The following is a 22,386-nucleotide window of genomic DNA, read 5'->3' as shown; positions in this document are numbered from 1 at the left end:
TTTTAACACTATTATTCATTATTTGTATTTTTTGTACTATATGTCTCTCACCAATGCTCGAAGTAAATGTTTTTAAATATTTTATCGCGCGTGCGGTCGACACATACATGTGACGCAATGTGTGTTAATACAACTTTGCTCTCTGTTATCATTTAATTACCATCATCATTTACATCGCGCTTTTATTCGAAATAAAAAATTATAAAGCATCGCGTATACGAGAGATATCAAACTTGGCGCAAAATAATTTCAGGTCGTTAAGCGGCAGACAAAATAAATTCTGTTTTCATTGTTCAGTTGGCGGAAATGTATCGAAAATAATTAAGCGTTCATCAAATCGCGGTCGCGACACCAAATGTCGCGTATACAACATAGTGACAAATCCTTACAAATAAATACGTAATTACGCAGGCGAGCGTAATAAATAAATTTACTCACTCGAGCTGTGTATCGATGCTGGCAATATCCGTTGGTTGTTCCATCGGTGTCGATAACTGTCGATTCGAAAAGCCAGGCCAGATCAATCTCGTCCAGGATGCTCACTCACGCGCGCATCGATATCGGAAAAACGCGGCTAATTACGAATCGCGCGACGCTTCACATTCGTCCGGACACTACCGTCACTCGCGTACAAACTCGCGATTTATTTCCAAGACACGCGTAATAACATTCGATGGCGTTCACTCCGCGAATCGAACCGGATCCTGGCGCGAACCGACGCGAATTGGCGCGCAAACGCGCCATGTTGATGACGTCACTAACACTCCTGCGACTCGAATATTCGGTAACAGCGATAAGAGCAACTAATTACTGCTCTCGCACCTCGATACAACGATCGACCGACACTTTACTCGGCACTCCCGATACGCTATTAATTAGGTGCGCGACACATTTCGAATAGGCGAACGATGCGAAGCGCGTGACCGAAGTGCACGTCCGAAATGCGCACGAAGTGAGACGAGAAACGCCGACGCTGCAAACGGGCGTTTCGCACGAATTATAACGACGACGGGCGGTCAATCGTACCTGTACGTGATTACCCGTACCCTCGGCACTCTGTTCACGACTCGCGTACAGCCCCGATTCACCTCTGATGAATGTAAAGTGCGTAAAATACGGACGAATTTTCGAGCGCGTCCGAACGCGACGCGTCGCGGCGCAAAATGAACCGGAGCGGCGCGGCAGTCGCGCGCGCGCATGCGCGAAGTTGCGACGCGGGCTATGCACACATGTCGAGTATATGAACAATTTTTTTATTGTAACAAGTTCTTCCCTTACACACCTCCTTTGCTATAAATAATCGATATTAAAAATAGCAATTACATACGAGATGTTTCTTTCACGCAAATTCTTTTTAATACTGCAATTATATTGCAGTATTAAAAAGAATTTGTGTGAAAAAAATATCTCATATGGAAATTAAAATTTTATATATATACGTGTAGGAGAGAGATGAGTATATTTTTCGCTTCTTTCGCGGCGATTCCGTCGGCCCTCTTCTTACTTTTCTCACCTTTTGCCTACTGTCTACTCCGTGAACGGCCCCTTTATTTTGTTCGTTCTTTCCCCGCCAGTACGCAGTCGCAAAGTTAGACGAAACTCGTTATCGGATAGAACGGGCGATTACCGCCTCGTCTCGAGTTGGTGCTCGACTTTTAACGCGATTATACATCGCTGAAACGCTAAATTGCACGACGCAACGAGAGTTAACGCCCGCGAAAACTATAAGTTCGAGCGATGCGCTTCGGGAAAGAGCGGCGAAAAATATCTGATAAAACGAATCGTGAAAAAAGATATTTCGCCATTTAGCATATCGCGAGCATGATACTGCGAGGAATTTTTCAATAAATAAGTAATATGGAAAGAAGATTGCTTACAACTTGAAATCTTTCTTTTTAAAATGTTACATTTTAATATTACGCATCTTAAAGATCAACGAAGAACCGCATATATTTTTTCTACATTCGACAAATAAAGCAAAAAGAATCGGCAGCGAATAAGGAACGTAGCGAGGCTAATATAAAAAGCAAACACCCTGAAAAATTCTCGTGTTTCATAAAACTGTTCTCACGCGTACTCCGTGTACTTTATACGCGGCTCCGTGCCCGCAAATAGACCGAAGAAAAGTTAAAGGCAGAAACGAGAGAAGTAAACGCGGAAGCCCGATAGATCGAGCCAATCGTTCACCTGCTCAACCAATCGCACACCTGTATTCGCTCTCCGCGAAGCTAAACCAATCGGGCCGTACGTATCGTTGTTTGGCCAGTTTACGAGCTCCACGGATATCGATTACCGATCGCCTCGGCGGCTATCGCTTCCTCCTAATACTGAAAAATGGACCAAAGCCTTTGCACGAGAGATCACCTGCGAAAGAGAGCGCGAAGCTGCTATTGCCGTGGAATTCTCTCGACGCGCTCGATGGAGGACCTCGCGAAGAATGCTCAAAGTTTCCGCCCGCTTCCGGTTCGCCGGCTTTCGCTGATGGCTGCAATTAGACCTCTGGCTATCCTTTTATAGCACACACGCGCGCAAACCGCTCGAAAAAGTCGACCTTCGCTACTAGAAGAGAGTAGACTATAAAGAGTATAGAGAATATCCTTCCTAATTGAAAGCGACCTTAAATTTTCGTGAACTCAATGAATTAAAAGTAGAAGAAGTAAAACGAACGTCTGCTCGTCCGTCTCTCTTATTCTTTCACGTACGAAAAGCTTTTAGATTAACATTATATTCTGTATAGTATAACAGGCACACAAACGGAAATAATATAATGATTTTTATATCAAATTTTTATATCAAATACATTCCGCTGTAGTCAATTGTTAGTTTTAATTGCTCCGTTAAAATTTCTCGAAAAATTTATTATATTAATCCGACATAAAATTAATTATTTTTAATTATTTTTAATTCTACCACTTGAAAGAATGCTATAAGTATGATAACTATATTAAATTTACTTTTCAAAAGTTATTACTATACTTATTTTTATACGAAATCTCTGTTCAAACGCTAATTGTATGTTATCTAATTCTCTTAAATTAAAAAAAATTAATTTCTAGACTTCTTGCTAAACTTAAATAAAAATATAACTACTCGATTCTTTTACATATTAACACAAATATTTTTTACTAAAAAGAAATATTATAATAATTTCGAGAAAGCTTATCATTTAAATAAATTTAAATAATGATACATTTAATCGACGAAACCTCTATAATTCTACCTACAAATTTTCTCTTTACGTTACACTTTCTCTGAAGGAATTGTTATAACGAATATCCTATTCCTATGTAGCAAAACATTGAGGGAAGTATATTGTCTTATCGAACAGAGAACAGTTACAAAGTATTCAAGTCTCTATCTCACGATAATTATTTAACTGATTCTAAGAGTAATTCCACTTAAGATTCGCGCGTTACAAAGATCTGTTTATATTCAAAATATCGCGGTAACTCTTCGTAAAACTATTCTTGGTTCGCTTATTGCTTATATTAATATCAGGCACAAATGCAAAGACGAAAAAGTTCTCAGAAAGTTCTAGAGAAATGACTGTACGTGGAATGTGAGAAAAACGCTTCTCATTCACTCATTACATGAATTACATGAATTTGCGGTATCGAGAGGATAATGATCCTGTCATTAGAGGCGCGGCAATAAGGCTCACGCGAATTGGTTCCGATATTACAACAACGCTATTCATGAATTTCATCTAGGCACAAATGTTATTCCGATAGATAATGCATCTTCATACTTCATACATACATGCATACATACCGCATATTCCCGCGCGACCGCTTCCGATGTAATGACGCCGACATCGCGTACGTTACAGGAATCGAGGTGCCTTCGAACTCGGTGTCGATATTCGAATGATACGCCCGTTGAATATTCATGCGTCAAATTTAACAGATGGCGTACGCCCTTATTCCTATCACTCGTCGTGCGAATAAGTCAACACACTCGACCGTTATGGGATTACATCTGAATATGCGAATATTAGATTCTCCGGATACAGGCGGAGCTTCCTGAAAAGTAGAAAAGTGTTACACTCTCACTCTGTGGGGTGTATGTGCGAAATGCGTGGCATGTGTAAAGCAATATTTTTTTGATTAGGACGTACCAATAATGCACGCTGTTTCGAGAATTATTATTTGCACGATAAACCATACCTGAAATACACAGATGAAATGTTTATTTTCAATTTCATCAACTTTTATCGAATATCTTACGTTTTATGATGATAAAAACGACAAATTTTTATAACAAATGATACTCGATGTTCAATATTTAATATTACCGAATAAGTAAATGCACTGCACACTTGACGTTATAAATTAAACAAGCAACACGAAGAAGAATTGTATCCCTTGATGAATCAAACAAAGCGATTGTGACGTCAAACAAGCACCCAAGAAGAGTGCGTTCGGAAATCCTATTCCTATAAAGTAACGTGGCGTTTAATTGACCAATCATGATAAGAGGAGTAGACATTTCTTTGCTCTGATTGGTCAACGCAATATTACTCTTACCACACGAGTGAATTTCCGAACTCATCTTAAGTAGTAATTCGACTGACGTAGTAGTGACGTTTTCACGCGGCTAATTCAAATTTGTAAACAAATTATTCTGGTATTTTGCTAATTTTTTTTGTCTGTAATGAATTAATACGATAAAGATACACAAGTAAGAAGTAAATAATAAAAACAAGAGAAATTCTATCATTATGCTTATATTATTAAAAAATTGTGGTTCCTTTATCTCTAAATGTCAATACGAATCGTAGGTTCATTATTGGTTATGTCGCCCTGTTGTAATGTGTCAAAAGCATATCTGAATTCAGTAAAATGGAAATAGAATTAATTGAATTGAAGGATATAAAAGCTGTACCAGACATAATACACATTTATCCACAACGAGTGAAGTCTGAGTGTACGCCGCTCGTTATTGACAATGGTAATTTATATTATATCTGATATATATTAATTATGTTCCATCTGATAAATTGACACTATTGATACTATCCTTTGCATTAGGATCCTATAACTGCAGAGTCGGTTGGGCTACGGAAAAGGAACCGCAATTAATATTCAAGAACCTCATTGCAAAACCGCGAAAGGAACGTGGCAAGAAAGATGGGGAACCTCAAGTAGGAAATGACATAGCGAACATTGAAGCTGTTCGATTTCAACTGAAAACTCAATTTGACCGAAATATAGTAACACATTTTGAGGCTCAAGAACAGATATTTGATTACACATTTACACACATGGGTATAGACACGGAATGCAGTGTAGATCATCCAATTATTTTAACAGAGGCATTCCTCAATCCCAATTATTCTCGGAACTGTAAGAAAATAATTATTTATATATTACATAATTTTCATAATGTACGTAATAATTTAATAAATCCGTGTATTTCAGTGATGGCAGAATTATTATTTGAATGTTACAATGTACCATCAATAGCATACGGTATCGATTGCTTATTTTCATATCAGCACAATAACTGCCCGCCTGATGGACTAATAGTTAGCATAGGATATCATACAACCCACATAATACCAATACTAGATGGAAAAGCAGATGCTACAAATGCAAGAAGAATCAATCTTGGTGGATATCACATCACATCATATATGCATAGACTCCTTCAATTAAAATATCCTGTTCATGTCAATGCAATAACACCTAGTCGTGCAGAGGTACATATTATATATTAAAATATGTTTTATATATATATATATATATATATATATATATATAATAAATATATTTATATAATAAATTATTTTTATATATTCTAAACATATTTATTATAATAGTAATAATAGCAATTATTATCTATTTCATAATCTGTAGGAATTGATACACGAACATTCGATGATTGCTTTAAGTTATCAGAAAGAATTATCTAAATGGGCAGATGTAGATTATTATGATACACATGTTTTAAGAGTACAATTGCCATATATCGCCCCTACTACTACTCCTGGTCTAACACTTGAACAACAGAAAGAAAGAAAACGAGAATTAGCACGAAGACTGATGGAAATTAATGCAAGAAAGAGGGAAGAAAGGGTTTGTATATTTTGTTTTATTTATACATATCTATTATAGTATTATTATATAACTTAAAGTTTAATTCAACATTCCTTATTTTTACAGTTGGCAGAAGATGAAGAGCAACTTAACCAGTTGTTAGCAGTCCAAGACCTTTTAGAAGAAGGTGAAATTGATGAATTTGATCAAGCACTAAAGACCTATTCTCTTGCAAATGAAGCTGATTTGATCAAAATGATCAATAATCTACAAGCAAAAGTAGAGAGAACCAGACAGAAAATCGTCGCTGCTAATTCACAAGAAGAAAATATAGTGATAGAGGAAAAACCTAAAATTAAATCGAGTCTTCAACCTAAGGATCAACAAGATTTTGATGAGTGGATTGCTGGAGTTAGAAAGAAAAGGTGATTTATTTTATATGTACATTGCATTAATATTTTACATTGTATACATATTTACTGATTTATATTTATTGATTTTATAGTTGCTGTATATATATGTATTTATATTTATTGATTAATAGATATTACTAAATCTTTATTTCTTATAGACAGGAAATATTAGATAAACGTATGGCAAAGAGACAGCGTAGACAAGATATGGCAAAGCGAAGAACAGCCGCTGCACAAGAGAGGATGCGCATAATTAGTCAGTTGGCAAAAAAAGAAAAGCGTGATGATGATTTTGGCATGCGAGATGAAGACTGGGATGTATATAAAGTTATAAACAAGGTATATATTTCTTTTTAAATGCCAAGTGTTATACAGGTTGATATTTTTTGTTACAAAATATTCCTTTGTAGGAAGGTGGCGATTCTGATTCAGAACTAGAGCAGGAGAAATTGTTGGAATTGGAGGATGTTTTACGTCATCATGATCCAGAATTTGATAGCGCCGGTTCCAGCGTTCCCATGGTTCCTGGAGAAACTCACCAACTTCACGTAGGCGTAGAGCGTCTACGAGCACCAGAATTATTATTTCAGCCATCCATGATTGGTTCTGTGGAAGCTGGAATTGCTGAGACAATCGAATTTGTTTTAAAACAGTTTCCTCCTGAAGAACAAACGCGTCTCGTGAGTAATGTATTTCTCACTGGTGGACCAACAGCTTTCCCGGGATTATTGGAAAGATTGAAACGTGAGCTACGCGAAATAAGACCTTTCGGATCAAATTTTCAAGTCAACATCGCAAAAAATACCAGCTTGGATGCTTGGTATGGTGCAAGAGATTTCGGTTTAAATGGTAATCTTCCTGAGTATTTAGTTAGTCGTAAAGAATACGAAGAGAAAGGTGGAGAATATTTCAAAGAACACTTGACAAGTAATACTTACACTCGATCGCCCGATCCTTTACCAATGATACAAGTACCTGTAACATCGGAGCAGGTAATTGTAGAGGATGCTGTAGTTGATGTGGAAATTGAATAAAAGATATTTATAATCTTATGATTTGAATATTGATAATAAATCACATGTAATTAAACAATATAAACGAAATGTTTTCAGTACTTTTATCTCGTCAGGCAGGTTTTATCAAATAAAGTTTTTATATGAAATATAATTTAATCATGATATAAAAATGAGAGATTTTATTATTGATTGGATATTAGCAAAAGATACGACCAGCTCTTGTTCATGGATACCTACTTTATTACACAAGTATTTCCGTTTGTTCATTTTATTACGAACAAACTACATTGTAGTCTGTTTGCTGATCACAATATACAGTTCCCAAACATCGCATTTCGCCATTCAACACAATTACGCGGGATACGTTTTATACGTTTTACTTTTCTTATTTTTCGAGGACAATCGACATCGGCTTCTGGGCGTTCTTCGTGTAGCCTAAAAAATTATGAAAGTGATCCCTCACCTTAGCGATAAAATTGACTTTACAGCAACCTCAGTTACAAATCTCCAATCTTAGTCTTAAGCGACTTAAACTAACATCACAATATAATACACACTGAAATCATTATCGAGGCCCCATAAGTAGCTACAACTAACACTACTTGCGCATCAATAAAGGAACCTATATCGCGATGTAACGCTTTAATTTTCGCTCGAGTTTAATCAGAACAAAGAAAGAGAGATTTGTAGATAAATGATAATCACAAATTCTAGATCACAGGTGCACAGCACTTGTTCGTAGTATATAGTTGATCAAGACTAAAAAAAACTTCGTTTTATACTATATGCATTATGTACTCTCAACCTATATCAAATAACAGTTACAAATGTGATGTATAATGTTCTTTACAGAATCTTTTGTATATAAAATACATAGTTCATCTATCTGTAGATAACATGCTGAAACAAATAAACTAAGATTCGCATAAATATATATTTTGTTAAAACAGTATAAATCTAATATTACAAAGCATACAATACAAATCGCCGATGCAACATTTGCAAACACAAAATTGTAAAGCTCATTACAAAATTAATATAATCCTTAAACAATATTGTTCAATGTCAGATAATGAAATTAAAATTTAATGAAATATATCTACATAATAATTGATCTATGTTGTTTTATATTGTATTTATCGCGCATAATCATGTAATGAGCTAAACATCAGATTTGCAGGCATATTTTGTTAATCAGGCTCACCGATGAATTATATATATCTTGATACAGTGCGCACAAAACTTAATTTAAATATTCTTTACAACTATCACAGTTTGAGGTCGCTGTAAATCAATATCTCGCCTGTAATGATACACTATATCTTATGAAATTTTCATTCACAGAGAGAATGGAAGGGTAAATAGGTGTGGAGGACACTTGGGTAGTTTTGTTTACGATAAGATTGAGGTAGAATCCAATCTGCAAATAAATACAACTTTTGATCCGCATATGCTATAAGTGAGGGGCTACTTCCGTCAACAATAGTATAACATTAATTAAAAGTATATGTAACATTAAAATAATGCCGCGACGACGCTGATGACAATGATAACAATAATCATAATGATGGTAATAGTAAGAATGATGATGATAATAATAATTATGACAGTAAAATAATAATAATAATAATTAGTACAACAACGCAATTAATGTTTTTTCCGCAATATAATGGCTGTATGCATTTATATATACATATACATTTATGTATATCGTTCATATGACGGGATAAAGATTGACAACTATGTACATTATATGTTTGTCTTAGTTGTACCATCTTTATGTTATACGCACCTATATCCTTTGCATTAATTATATGACAATAATAATAATAATAATAATAATAATAATAATAATAATAATAATAATAATAATAATCAGAATATAATCAGAATAATTACAATAATATAATAATCGTAATTAGTATCGTTCTTTTACTCATAAAATATTCTATATATAACACGTACCTGTAATAATAACTATGCAATATGTACGCAAAGAGGATGTGTTCAGATAGGATATGTCGATAAAAACTATGGTATACGAAGCGTCAACTTTTTATTTTCTCTGCTATCGTTTATCTTGTTTCTTTTTTTTAATCGTTTTTCGCAAAATGACTATTACAAAAGTGCATTACTCGCGCATTTTTCTTATATTTTATATATATATATATATATATATATATATATATATATATATATATATGTACATACATAAATCGGCGTAAACCTACCTATTTTTTTCATTGTCGTTTATATTAGTTCGGTAGCGTTAATTATCTTTCAATTATATATTTTATTCTTTCTTAACGGAGCGCTACGATAATCCCCTTGTTTACATCATACATACATACATACATACATACATACGTACGTACATACATACACACTGCGGGTGTACATAACATGTGACATGGTACTTTCTACGCTTTCGACGGTATATATATCTTCTTATCGTCGTATCGTATCATAATTTTGTTCCTCCTGTGATTTTAAAACACGATGTGGCTGATGCGGGTATATATCCGCGGTTATTAGCAACCCTTTTAATCCTCCTTATTCATCAGGAATTCGAGGACACGCAATTCCGGACTTGCTTTCGTTTTAATCAAAGCTTTAGGCACCGTTCAAAACTTTGACTTTAGAGAATTTATTATTAGCGATAGAAGAGCTTACGCTTGTACTTACGGCCTGGTGACTTTTAGCACCCCCGATAGACCAGATTTCTTTAAAACATTTATTATATAACCCTTCACAGCTCGCGTAAGAAAGAATTAATATAATAGATAATATGTGTATGAAAGAGTGAAGCGTATATAGTTAGGAAGGAAATAATTGTCAATGAGAAAATAATTAAAAGCAAGAAAAAAAATGAAAATAAATATTAACAATCTTAATATTGCCATATGACAGTTTGAAAACTCTTTTGCCGATTTTTTTATAATTAATAAATAATTACATTTCATTTCCAAACTTAATATGTACGTATAACAAGACTAGTATCATATATGTGTGCCGATTATTATTACCGCAATCTTGTTTAAAACGTGACTGTAGAATCATTTTTAATTATATGCAAGATTCCATAAATACATATCGCGAAAAACTTCTTTACATTATGACACTATCACCTCTGTGTGCATCACTATTACAGAAGTGTGATGATAAGCTGTAAAGAGTGAATGCAAAGAGCCGAGATGCATTCTCGCCGTCGTTGCAAAAAAATATCGTTGGACGAGGAAGACCGTTAATAATATATGTATGTACATGTGCAGATTTCTCGTACATGTGAAAAATGTGTTAAATCTCTCTCGTCGGTTTTGCTACAAAAATATCAATATATTTCAAATAAAGCGATAAATACACCGTTTAACGCGCCGGTGAATGTGTTCCTTTCTCTGTTTATCTCGTCTATATCTCTTTTGGATAGATTATTTCTATATATGTTTTAAAAATCCTACATGATGACATTTGTCTCCCCGAACAAGTGTGGTTGTTTAATCCCGAAGTGCCTCCGTTAATTATTACATCCCTTCCAGAGTGATTCGCTCGATGCACACGGTACTCTTTGTACATTTGTTATACACAATCGTATTAAATCTAGCTTGACGCGTAGATCAAGCAAATCGCCCAAGTCGAAACGACGATTCGCCTCGATATCGGAAAAAGCGATGCGCGTCGCTTCGGCAATAATTAATCCTTAGAGGTAAAAGTGGAGCGCTTATTGTCGAAGCGGTCGCGCGACCTCCACACCGCCAAGGCGAAGGAATATTTTTTATTGCTGTAATTCAAAATATGGTCAATTAACATATTTTTCCCTCGTACAGAGAAATCCCTGTCGAACCCCCTCCCCCTCTCCCTCTCTCCCGTTCACTCGTCCGCGGAAAAATTGCTTTGAGAATCATTGCCCTGATAAAATGTAAAATTTCTCTACGTGTTTGCGGTCTACACCTCCGTGTTCATTCCAAACTAAAGCCAGTACTAGAAGTGCGTGTCTCATTTTTTTTTTAATGTATATATATGTATATATATATATGTATATGTATATCTTCCACACCGTGGATTCCGCGGCACCAAAAATTCCTACACTACTTTATTACGCAGGCCTCTATAAGACTTACGGTAGCACGGTAAACCTCTATAAAAATAAGAGCTATCCTACGTAAACGTATTACAAAAATAAATGGCATTGTACTCTGCTAAAGAAGCAAAATGGTACAGGCGCAATGTCGAGCGACGCGAGCATCGTCAATTTAATTTCCCCTCCCTCCCTTCCCCCCCTCGCCTTGCTTCATCAAGTTTCCCATCTTCGTTTTAGGTGTCGTACCTTCGTTACGGTCGAATCGCTAAATCGATTGCTAAATTCGAAAGCTCGAATTCTTTTTTATTTACCCCTCCTCTTAGACGAGACCTTCCCTCGATCGACCCCCAACCGAAAGTCAGGTTTAATTACATCACGTGCTACTCGTGCCAGGCGACGCGAGGGTATAAAACGTACGAGCCAGGGCTGTATTTAACCGGGGCTATCACAAGTACGAAGTCGATCACACGGCACAATAGAACATTTGATAAAAGTAGTCGGACCAGGAGCCAGGTTTTGTAGTGTTGGGAATGAAACTTAGTGCCCTCCGATAAAACGTTGCCACTTTGCTCACGATATTGTTCATTGAAACGAGAAAGGCTCTTGAATTTAATTTAATCACTCTCGTCCCCGGAATTATTCAATCGTCGTTAAATATCAATTATTCAAATGGTCCCCCTCCTCATATTTTTCTTCGAAATTTTTATATCTATTGCACATCAGGCCCTATCTCAATAAACATTTATTTCCCTCTCCAATGAATAATACGTTTTAGAAAGTGGTAATATTTCCTAGGATGACCTTGTATATATTTCTGTAGGAGAGAGACTTAGTAAGGATGCCACCACCAATAGTTCCACACAGTTCGATCATTTAAATTTGCCAATAGAATACATCGGGCAGAGCTATTCGCGAAATTGTATGAGAATGTTAGAGATGCGTATCGTATTCTTTTCTGATATGGCGATTACATATTTGACATGATAATTAATTAACTTGACAAAGACAAACTATCTAACATTGACGAGTATAGTGTGTATTTTAAGATTACTTCATGTCTCTATAACAAATTGAATAATTTATATCAGTGTATGCATGCTCAAACAATTGAGAACGAAAAATCGTACAATCCCACAAGTACAATAAATACATGTAATTTTTCAAATTCTATTCACCTTAGTTATATTTCGTTTCTTTTTTCCTCCGCTTAAATATGGATTAATTTTTATACTCTAAATATAAAAAGAGCAAAGTGAACTTATGCAAGAAAGAACTTTGATATAATAGAGAAACAAAGAAATAATACAATATATTCAATATATTCATAATCGTGTACAAATATTCGATTATAATTACACAATCGATACTTATGATTATATTCTTTTCTTCTGTTAATTGAATTCCCTGATCCTAAGGAATATTTTTTTGATCATAATAGATTTTTCGTTCTTAATTTAGTGCAATAAAAATATGATTAAAAATTCATTCATTTCCCGATATAAAACACTTCATGAGTATTATTGTAACAAGAGAATTTGATAAAATTCAATTTTATGTGAAATATAACACAAAATAGAAGTGTGTATGTATAAATTTACAGAAAAATAATACATTAAAAAATATACAACGAACGTAAATCTCTATACATAAAAATCTTATATTTTATTTTTTATTTATTCTTTATTTCATAAAATTATTAAAATATAGAACGTATCATTATATAAGTTACGGCATGGTATAAACAAATATGTATAATATATAGTATATTATTAGAAAATGTATTGAAATATTATATGTATTGAAATATTCCCTAGAGCAGTGTTTAAATGTTTCTTTTTTCTCGGTATTTTTAAACACAATTTTAAAAAATTATATTCGCAGATTTTAAAAATAATTTAATCCCAACACATGAATCGAGAACTTCAAAAAAAATTCTTTACATATATTCAATTCTCACGCATCATGATAAAAAGCGTATCCTCGTTGCACAACTGTCTGGAATATTATAATTCATGTGACAATTATTTAATTTAACACTGAGTGATTTTTGTTATTTAATGTGCTTTATGACTGATAGTTAGCTATTAATTGCTGATTCGTATTCGAGCGCAAGAGAGCAGCATCAATAACAGTTATACGTAATCAATCTACATACAGGAAGAATTTGGCGAGATACTTCAACAAATTTTTCACTATAGTGAAAAGGAAATAAGATTAAAGCAAACAAAAATTACACCATGATATTTGCATTGGATAATCTTTAACACGTATATAATTTTTGAAATTGCAACGCATTATGTTATCTGTTGGAAAAATTAAAATAAATTTCACATCAAAACAATCTTTTCGATAATGCTTTTTAATGAAAACTTTATATAATAAAAATTGAAAAGTTTATAGCTATAGTAAAATGATTGAAAACGACTTATTTATCTTTGTTTTTCGCTATAGCAATCACATATTTAATGAAATGGCACGGATAATGTACTACTGTAAACAATTAATAAAATTTTCATTGACAATAAAATTTGAGAAGAGTGCGGAAGAGTCCTCCTATGAATCTATACTTTTTGTACACAAAGAGACTTATCTCTTATATGCATAAATTCGTAAATTAATAAACGCGTCAACAAATACAAATAATATTTTATATAATTTATTGTTATATATTACACAATACACAATATAACATTAAATATCTATGGATTTCTTGGAAAGCTAATTCCTACGTAAATTGCTCAGATAATAAAAATATGGGGAAATCTAATACTGTAATTGGCGGACGCAAATGAAAGCAATTTATATCTCAAACAAAAAGTAAAATGTATGTACAGAGTAATGAAAACTGTAATTTATAAACTGCTAGATAACCGTCTTTTATCGCCTGCATTTATTATTATCATAATAATAACTATGCTTCTTCCGCACCGTAAGATTATAAAAGATAGTAATAGAACATATTTGCAGAGAATATCGCTGTCTTGGAAGCAATAATAAATTTGAGATTTAATCACAAGATATGGATTAAATTAATGTGAAAATAATGATGAAAAAATTTTCATCATTCTCATCTTTTCAAAATAAATATAAATATTAGCTTTGTGCACTCAATCTCAAATAAAATTTCTTAATAGAGTAATGCCGTTATTAATGTAAATTAATATAATAAAAAATAAAATCACAGCGTAAATCTGAACAGCCAATTTTCACGTATGATACATTTTTTTACGGAAACTCGTAAAATATATACATCGCAATAATATCATTATCAAAATATATTGTCAAAATATTCGTTTATACATAGATACGTTTTGCATATAGCATTAAGAATATATATGTAATAAAGTAAATGTTTGCAAATAATTTGAATAATGCGAGATAGTTAAGAAACTATCTTCCTTATATACATAATACTACGTATATTTCTTTCATATTTCTTTATATTACTCAAGACGAATATTTTGTTGTCACAAAATAAAAATATTCCATATTTTTCATATGATTATTTGCTAATATTTTGTCAATCGAAAATTAACACTTGAAATATAATCGTTGTGTCTCATGACACTAGAGTGCAATTATAATTTATTATTAATTATAATAAAATATAAAAACATATATATGTATTTTTATAATCGTTTATCGATTTTTATGTGTGATTAAAAATTTTCATTGAGAGAGAATACCTGTAATTTTTAAAAAAAGTCAACCGTGTGTGTATCTTAATGATATCACTGTAAACATTGGTCGTGTTCAGCTGAAACAGTAATATGCGCGAACGCTAAGCAATAATCGAACATAATTGATCCATCAAATAATCTCGAGTATTAAACACGCAACAGTTTTTTTTTCAGCTGAACGTGTTCATTATTGCGACTTGAGAGTTATTATTCGCATGAATCTGCGTAGCGTAAAAATCATTTCTTGACTGCAATCTCATCAATATTCGTAAAAATCATCGTGAAATATATAAGCGGTAACTTGAATTATATTCTACGTAGAAGCTCGCGTCTCATAGCGTAATACGTCTTTTGATTCCTTTACTGATTATACATTATGTACACAAAGTGCTTTTATATAATAAATTTCGAAATTACACGTCCGCGTGTGACACGAGTCGTCCTTTTCCCTTACGTGCGATTAGTGACATTACCTATCACGTTCTCGCGTCCTCAACATGTTATCAAGGTAAAATATACCCTTTCGTCCAATTTTTCGTAGACTTGCTACGGTAAAATCGATCTTACAAAATCATATCATCAATGTAGCATAGATTGCTCTCTGACATTGTAATGCAAAGTGGAGAATGAATCAGTACGAAGCGATGCGATATCTCTGTTACGATGATAATCGATCTTCCAACTACCGGAAATAATCAAGAACATTATGTGACGGAATATCAACCGTAGAACTAAAATAAACTAGCGCGAGTCTATTTTAGTCACGGACAGGAGAAAAGTAGAACAGAGTCAATATTACATTCTCGAACTTTTGATATCAATCATCTCAAGACGAATTCAGTCAAACATCGCAGATGAAATCTTTGATATAAAATACGGATTCTAGATTTGTAACTTATCGATTTAACTCATGACGTTTCATTTCACACATAAAGAAAAAAACAAAGAAAATTATTTTTGAATACTAATAATAAATAATAAAAGAAAATCTTTCGTGCTCACAAGAAGCATCGAAATTCTATTCGGTAGTTAGAGGATTAAAAAGATCTGTAAACAGAGCAATCAATAAAAACGAAAAAAAATAGAAAAATGAATAAAGAAATGTGCATCTCACGTTCGCGTATCTTTACAACGAATATTCGTTTGCCGTGTATAATAAGTATAGCACTTTTGCAGACGTATTTTGCACTTTAGAAGCGCCACGGAACGTCTTTTTCTTTTTTTCATTTTTATCACTTTTTTATATGTACATATGTATTGGTCCGACGAGTGCTCTCTTGAAGAAAGGACCTATATTTTGTGCCCTCTTCTTACGAAAATACATATTTTTTGATATACATGCCACGAACTCAAATACGTCGCATGGAAAAGCAATCGGTGTTATAGCGTGAGATCGTTATTACCGATTCGGAAGTTTCGATTATAATCTCAGTGCTGGGCAATATCCTAAAAATACATACATATAGTCTATACGTATGCGATATACTGTCTGAAATAGTTTGTATACTAAGTATTGAATAACATAGCTAAAATCTCACTACATTTTTAGGACGCAAATTAGAATCTTGGCTAAAATTTATCGATTACGTTTATTTAGAAACGTAATTATAATTTTCAATTCTAAAGAACTGGAGATTGTTGCTTTTGGTAAACTTCTTAGCGAAGTTAATTTGATTTTGATATAAAATTTCAAAAGTAATCGCTGGTTTTTTGTGCAATTCCATCCTTAACGTTTAGGAACGTAGATTCTTAAATTAAAGCCTTTTTGATCAAATAAATGTACTTCGTACATTATCTTTTCTTTAAACATTTAAGTAACATAAATTAAATCTGCGTTTGAATACTGGTAATAAATTATGTGCAGCATAAACATCAATTGACATTTCGCAGATTAATATACTCTGAGAGATATCGGTTTAGAATAGTTAGATAAGATAAAATTAGCTGCCTGAAAACAAAATCTCTATTTCAAACAGTATGACCATTATATAAAAATTTATAAAACAAACCCTCGCAGCCTATACGCGCGCGCTTGTATAAAACTCTCTTTAAATATTCTCATGTGTGTGTAATTATCCTAAACGACAACATACGATATCTAAATATATGTTTTTTTTTGCCCAACACTGCGAAGATGTATACTTAAAACAAAAAAAAAAAGAGAAGGAGATCGAAGTTTATGATTGATCGATCGACTGCGATTTTTAGAGATGTCTCTAATCTATCTACTTTTTACTTTACATATTTATAATAAGCTACAAAATATAGATAATATATATATATATATATATATATATATATATATATATATGTATATGTATATATGTATATATATACCGCTATAATTAGGAGCTGCGCGGTCATATGCACGGAGGCTTTAATCACAGCTTTAATAGTATAATTAATATCTCGCAGAGCTGCCCAATGACTAGCCGATAAAAAGATCAATTGCTTTCTCTCATTACATCTCGTTCCTCAATTGATCGTGAATCAAGTTATGCATTCACGGTTTTACTTTTTTTTACGTATGATTTACTTAATTAATCGCTTATTAAATTTTAATTAATGTGATCAGTCTATTAATTAAATATGTCGTAGTTAATGAATTAACATTTAATATTTAATTAATATTTAATTAATAGAACAATGAAAATTTAAGTGATAATTTTCCAATTATGTAACTGATTTTGTCATCCAAAAATGTATGTTTTACGCGGCTCTTCTTTATTAATGAAAGATTTTATCGCATCCTTCCTCAGCGCGCTTACATGCGTCTCCTTTCAATTAGAAACAGCAATTAGAAAGAAAAGAGAGAGTAAATGTATAGAACAAGAGAGAAAAGAGACAAAAAGAGAAAAGAAAAAGAAAATAAACGTTTTCGTATCTGACAGTCCATTACAGTAAAAATCAGTCTTACCCAGGTGTGATTTTGCATACTCTTTAAATCGAAAGCCTCAGGCATACGCGCGCAGGATCATTTTGATCATTTTACGATGTGAAAATTAAATCGAAAGAGAGAAAGAGAGAGATAGAAAGAGAGAGGAGGAAAAAGAGAGAACCACGATACAAGGGGGTTCGAGAGGCACGCTAGCGCAAATATATATAGCTTTCTTGTTCGATTTGTGTATCTTCGTAGCTCTATCTAACGCGCAATTAATAATGGGTGAATTGCATTTACACGTAGTCGCAACTATCTTAGATCGATTACTCAAAAATGGTAACCGTATATAAGATGTGCACTTATTGAAACTAACTACTTCTCCAGCTCTATACGCGCGGTTGTCATGGTTCCCTCGCGCTTGCACAGACGATTGCAACGACGTTAGTAAGAACAGGAGATAATAATAAACTAATAGCTCTAAGACAGTATTCGCGAAGAATCAACAGCCTATTGCGCCTTTTACGTAATAGAAGATTTTTTTTCCATTTACGACTCGCATCCCCTACTACTTCAGCTTTATAATACATCCATACGTCGTATATGTATATATACAATATATTTGTACACACACTTCGATATGTGGAAAGTAAGTACAACTATAGAACTGATTCAAAGCTGTGCTCTATCCTCTAACGAAGAACCATTTTTTTATCACAAAAACGCGCACCGTATCACAACGAATATATCCACTGACGTTGCGAAGGGATAAACGTTCTATGATCTAAAAAAGAAAAGCAACATAAGGAATTCTCGTAGCGCGTTTCAAGCTAAAGAGAAACCATGACGACTATGTGACGGATCGAATGCGCTACACGTGATTGGCGAAATAAACGCGTGCATGTGTGTGTGTGTGTGTGTGTGTGTGTGTGTGTGTGTGGGGTGTGTGTATTCCTAGCGCTAATGATAATAGTTTAATAGCTTAGTAGTACATAATAGCAGTAGAGTAATAGTGGCGATGATAATATAGTAATAGTCGTAATAATAGTGATAGTAATATATAGTTGGGGAAATGTCGGTGGTGGTGATAGACGTGGTGGTGGTAGGATTAGTTAGAATAATAGTAGAGTGACAATGAGAGACACAGGCATTAGCCTATACAGTGTTGTTGTTACTACTGTTGTAAAATTAATAGTAGGGTGTCTACCAAACATCTTCGGTAGAAACCAAAGTAGATAAAATTTCGTTCCGTGACATTGCTTTTCCTTTTCCCTCCTTTTGATATTCATGAAAATAGTGTAAACCAATAGTTTAAACATTGTAGATAATAATTACTATCTATATCACAGATTCAAGTGACTAAACTCCTTTAAAAATATAATATAAATATGTGTACGTGTATGTGTGTGTGTGTAATGGTTCACGCATAATATATATATACACACATGTATATATGTATATGTATACTCGCAGAGACGTGATTATAAAAATCAGGCGAAATAAGAGTGTCGAAACTGTGGAGACTTAGAAATGTTACACGCTTCGATTTCAGCTAGCATCGTGCATAATGATTAAATCATTGGAACGATATATATATACGAGTCCTATGCCGGTACGATCTGATCGCTTGGCGATTGGAAACCGCGCCTCGAGCGGGTGCTATTCAATCTCGTGTTAAAAAAGATGCTCGTGAGTATAAAATTCATTAGATGAACACAAAGTATTAGCAAACGTTCTTTTCTTTTTTCGAGCAGCAATTACAATTGATCAATTGTGTCGTCGTACACCTGTTTGACCAAAAGCATACCCCTAAACCGAGTGACGAGCGAGCATCCGTTGTTACGAACCGGAAGTATAGGATGCTCGATAGGCACTTTGATCAGCCGATTAAATAGCACCAGTTTCACTGATATTATCGTACAATCGTTGAAAGTCGATCGATGCTAGATGAAAACTCGCGTTCAATTGTTACGCTGAATATATTCCGAATACGAGATCGCGGGGCTCGTATTCGAGTAATGAGCGTACAAATAGAGCGCGGGGTGAAGACCTGGCGGAGGGATGCCGCGATGCAGCTGGTGCGAATGATGCGAATGTTGTGGCTCCGATGTCGGGTCTAGAGGGGACAAGTGCGGATAGAGTTGGGAACTGGAGCTGTCCAAGGGATTGGAGGAGCCCGTCGTTTGGTAGACACTCTGCGGTGTGCTCGTGTGCTCGGTGTGAGACATAGGTGAGTTAAGTGTGAACGGCGAAGACGCCGAGGTGGGACATACTACTTGCTGCGGTGATTGGTGTTGCGGCAGGGGCTGGGTGACGATGTTGCTGCCATCTAAACACTAGTTGGTGGTCTGCGGATGTAGCAGCGGTAGTGGAAGCTGTAGATTGTTCTGCTTGGCTAAACTAGCGATCTCCGCGGCTATGCCCGTGCCCTTGGCTCCCGCGAGACCATCCAATGACGAGGGTCCCTCGCTGTAGCGCAAATCACAGACCGGACTCTCGAAACCGGTGCCCGGAGTGCCGGCGCCGCTACTCTGCGGCGTCGGCGGATTGTGATTCGAGCTGCTCTGATTCATGTCACGATGCACCCGATTTTGATGCCTTATCAGATAACTGTCACGTACGAACGTACGTCCACAGATATTGCACTCGTAAGTGGTACTGGCGGTGTGTGTACGGATGTGAATCGCAAATTGACTTTTGGACGTGAACGTGAGGGAACATCGTTCGCAAACCAGCGGTTTCTCGGCTACGTGGCTCCAACGATGCGCCGTGACGTAGCTCTTCACAGCGAAACGTTTCTGGCAGATGTCGCATGCATACGGCCGTTCCCCCGTGTGCACTCGTTTATGAGTATTGAGGCTGCTCTTTTGAGTAAACCTTTTCAAACATAGCTCACATTGAAAGGGTCGTTCGCCCGTGTGCGTCCTCATATGTACTTCTAAATAAGGTTTGCGACAAAAACTCGCCTCGCATACCGTACAATGATAGGGCTTATTCCCCGAATGAAGTTTCATATGCACATAGTAGGACGAAGCAGAGGACAGTACCTTGCCGCAAACTTTGCAAGGTTGAGGCTTCGACCGTGAGCCCTCCTTGACGGTCTGTTGACCCGTAGACTGACGACCGGGCGAGTCCTGCGGCATACCCTGATTTTGCTGTTGCTGATTCTGTTGCGTCTGTTGTTGACTCTGCTGCTGGCTTTGCTGCTGATTCAACTGTAACGTCGGCTGCTGGGGCTGCAAATGACCTTCCTGCTGAGAGAGGTCCTCTCGATCGTCGGACAAATTCACTATAGAGTTGGATCCATCCGAACGACTGGAAGCAACAGAATAGAACCCCATGGGTTCGCTCTTAATCTGTTGCTCGAACATAGACGTCATTATATCAGTCTGCTGCGGTGGAGCCAGCTGCTGAGACTGCTCGTCCTGCTGCTGCGCCGCTTGCTGATGGGGGAGCAGAGTCAGGTTGCGCTTGACAAACTGCTCATATCCTGCGTACCAATCCACCTGGATAAAAACAAGAATCTAGAGTAGCGATACACGCCCCGAAATAAGCTACGCGCGATTATTATCGCGATTGGCTGTCGCGCGCGTACGGTTATGTCAGGTTATACCGAGACGCTTTGACATTTATCGTTGACAAGTGACAGAGAGTAGCCAAACGATCAGCTGATTGCATAACTTTTACGGCGATGCCGTCGTGCACGGCGCAACGCCGTCGTGAAGAGACGTTCGGCCCGGTGATGCGAGCCGCTCTATTTTTAAAAGAGCGACGATGGAGAAACGTCGAAATATATTTTCACGGCGGAACCGGATTCCTCGCGAGCGGGGGCCGCGAGTGAGGGATGGGGAGGGGATGTGTTGTGCGTCTCCGTAGGAGAGGATTCGAGCGATCGTCGTTCGATACGTACCTTTGCTAATGTAGTGGTCCAGGTCTAGGGTCGAAAAACGTCGCGCCTCATCGAGCGCACCGCCTCTCGTCGTCGAGCGGCTTCACGGGCAATCGCGAAACATTTGTACGGTCAAATTGTTTTTCTCCGACACAAAATATAAGATGGCTGCTACTATATTTCGCGACGAGCACCTATATGCGCGCATACGCACACGCGCCCACTGCCGTCAGACCGTACGTAAAAGCCAGCCTTCTAATTGGCTGTTGTCTTTAGGCCGCATCGAACCGCGATATTCGCCAATTATTCGCGATGATTGGACGCGATGACGAATCTTACGCATCGTATGATGTTTTCATGGATAAGACCGTAAACCGTATAACAATCTATATTC

At 35.6% G+C, this 22,386-nt stretch overlaps 3 protein-coding genes and 1 long non-coding RNA gene across 5 annotated transcripts in view; 1 reads left to right on the top strand and 3 right to left on the bottom strand.

The window, feature by feature from the left end:
• Positions 1–1,419, bottom strand: part of LOC145960603 (TWiK family of potassium channels protein 7) — a 261,015-nt gene extending 259,596 nt beyond the window's left edge. Inside the window, exon 1 of the mRNA XM_083080198.1 lies at positions 439–1,419. The gene's annotated coding sequence lies outside the window, so the exon portion shown is untranslated. The remainder of the gene's footprint in view (positions 1–438) is intronic.
• A 2,056-nt stretch (positions 1,420–3,475) lies between these two features.
• Positions 3,476–4,372, bottom strand: LOC145960729 (uncharacterized). The gene is made up of 3 exons (XR_014435451.1): positions 4,295–4,372; positions 4,118–4,166; positions 3,476–4,022 (listed from the first exon to the last, which is right to left on the bottom strand). It is a non-coding gene; the product is annotated as an uncharacterized LOC145960729 (long non-coding RNA).
• A 230-nt stretch (positions 4,373–4,602) lies between these two features.
• On the top strand, positions 4,603–9,256 carry Arp5 (Actin-related protein 5). 2 transcript variants are annotated; one of them, XM_083080376.1, is made up of 8 exons: positions 4,603–4,680; positions 4,781–4,950; positions 5,031–5,345; positions 5,421–5,701; positions 5,859–6,077; positions 6,165–6,463; positions 6,610–6,790; positions 6,862–9,256. In XM_083080376.1, exons 2-8 carry the CDS (start codon positions 4,842–4,844, stop codon positions 7,483–7,485), a joined length of 2,028 nt encoding a protein of 675 aa, XP_082936502.1. In that variant the 5' UTR covers positions 4,603–4,680; positions 4,781–4,841; the 3' UTR covers positions 7,486–9,256. The 2 variants fall into 2 exon arrangements, with proteins under 2 accessions (XP_082936502.1, XP_082936504.1); XM_083080378.1 differs by having other exon boundaries at positions 4,625–4,687.
• LOC145960716 (uncharacterized) lies at positions 7,685–22,205 on the bottom strand. Its single transcript, XM_083080383.1, has 2 exons — positions 22,014–22,205; positions 7,685–21,609 (listed from the first exon to the last, which is right to left on the bottom strand). The coding sequence occupies exon 2, from the start codon at positions 21,481–21,483 to the stop codon at positions 20,440–20,442; it is 1,044 nt and encodes a 347-aa protein (XP_082936509.1). The 5' UTR covers positions 21,484–21,609; positions 22,014–22,205; the 3' UTR covers positions 7,685–20,439.
• Between the last annotated feature and the right edge of the window lie 181 nt (positions 22,206–22,386).

Source organism: Camponotus vicinus, unplaced genomic scaffold, assembly GCF_025532165.1.
Source record: "Camponotus vicinus isolate PSW18456_S1 unplaced genomic scaffold, iyCamVici1.0 SCAF_10, whole genome shotgun sequence".
NCBI classification, from domain to species: domain Eukaryota; kingdom Metazoa; phylum Arthropoda; class Insecta; order Hymenoptera; family Formicidae; genus Camponotus; species Camponotus vicinus.
This window is presented reverse-complemented; position numbering and strand designations above follow the sequence as displayed.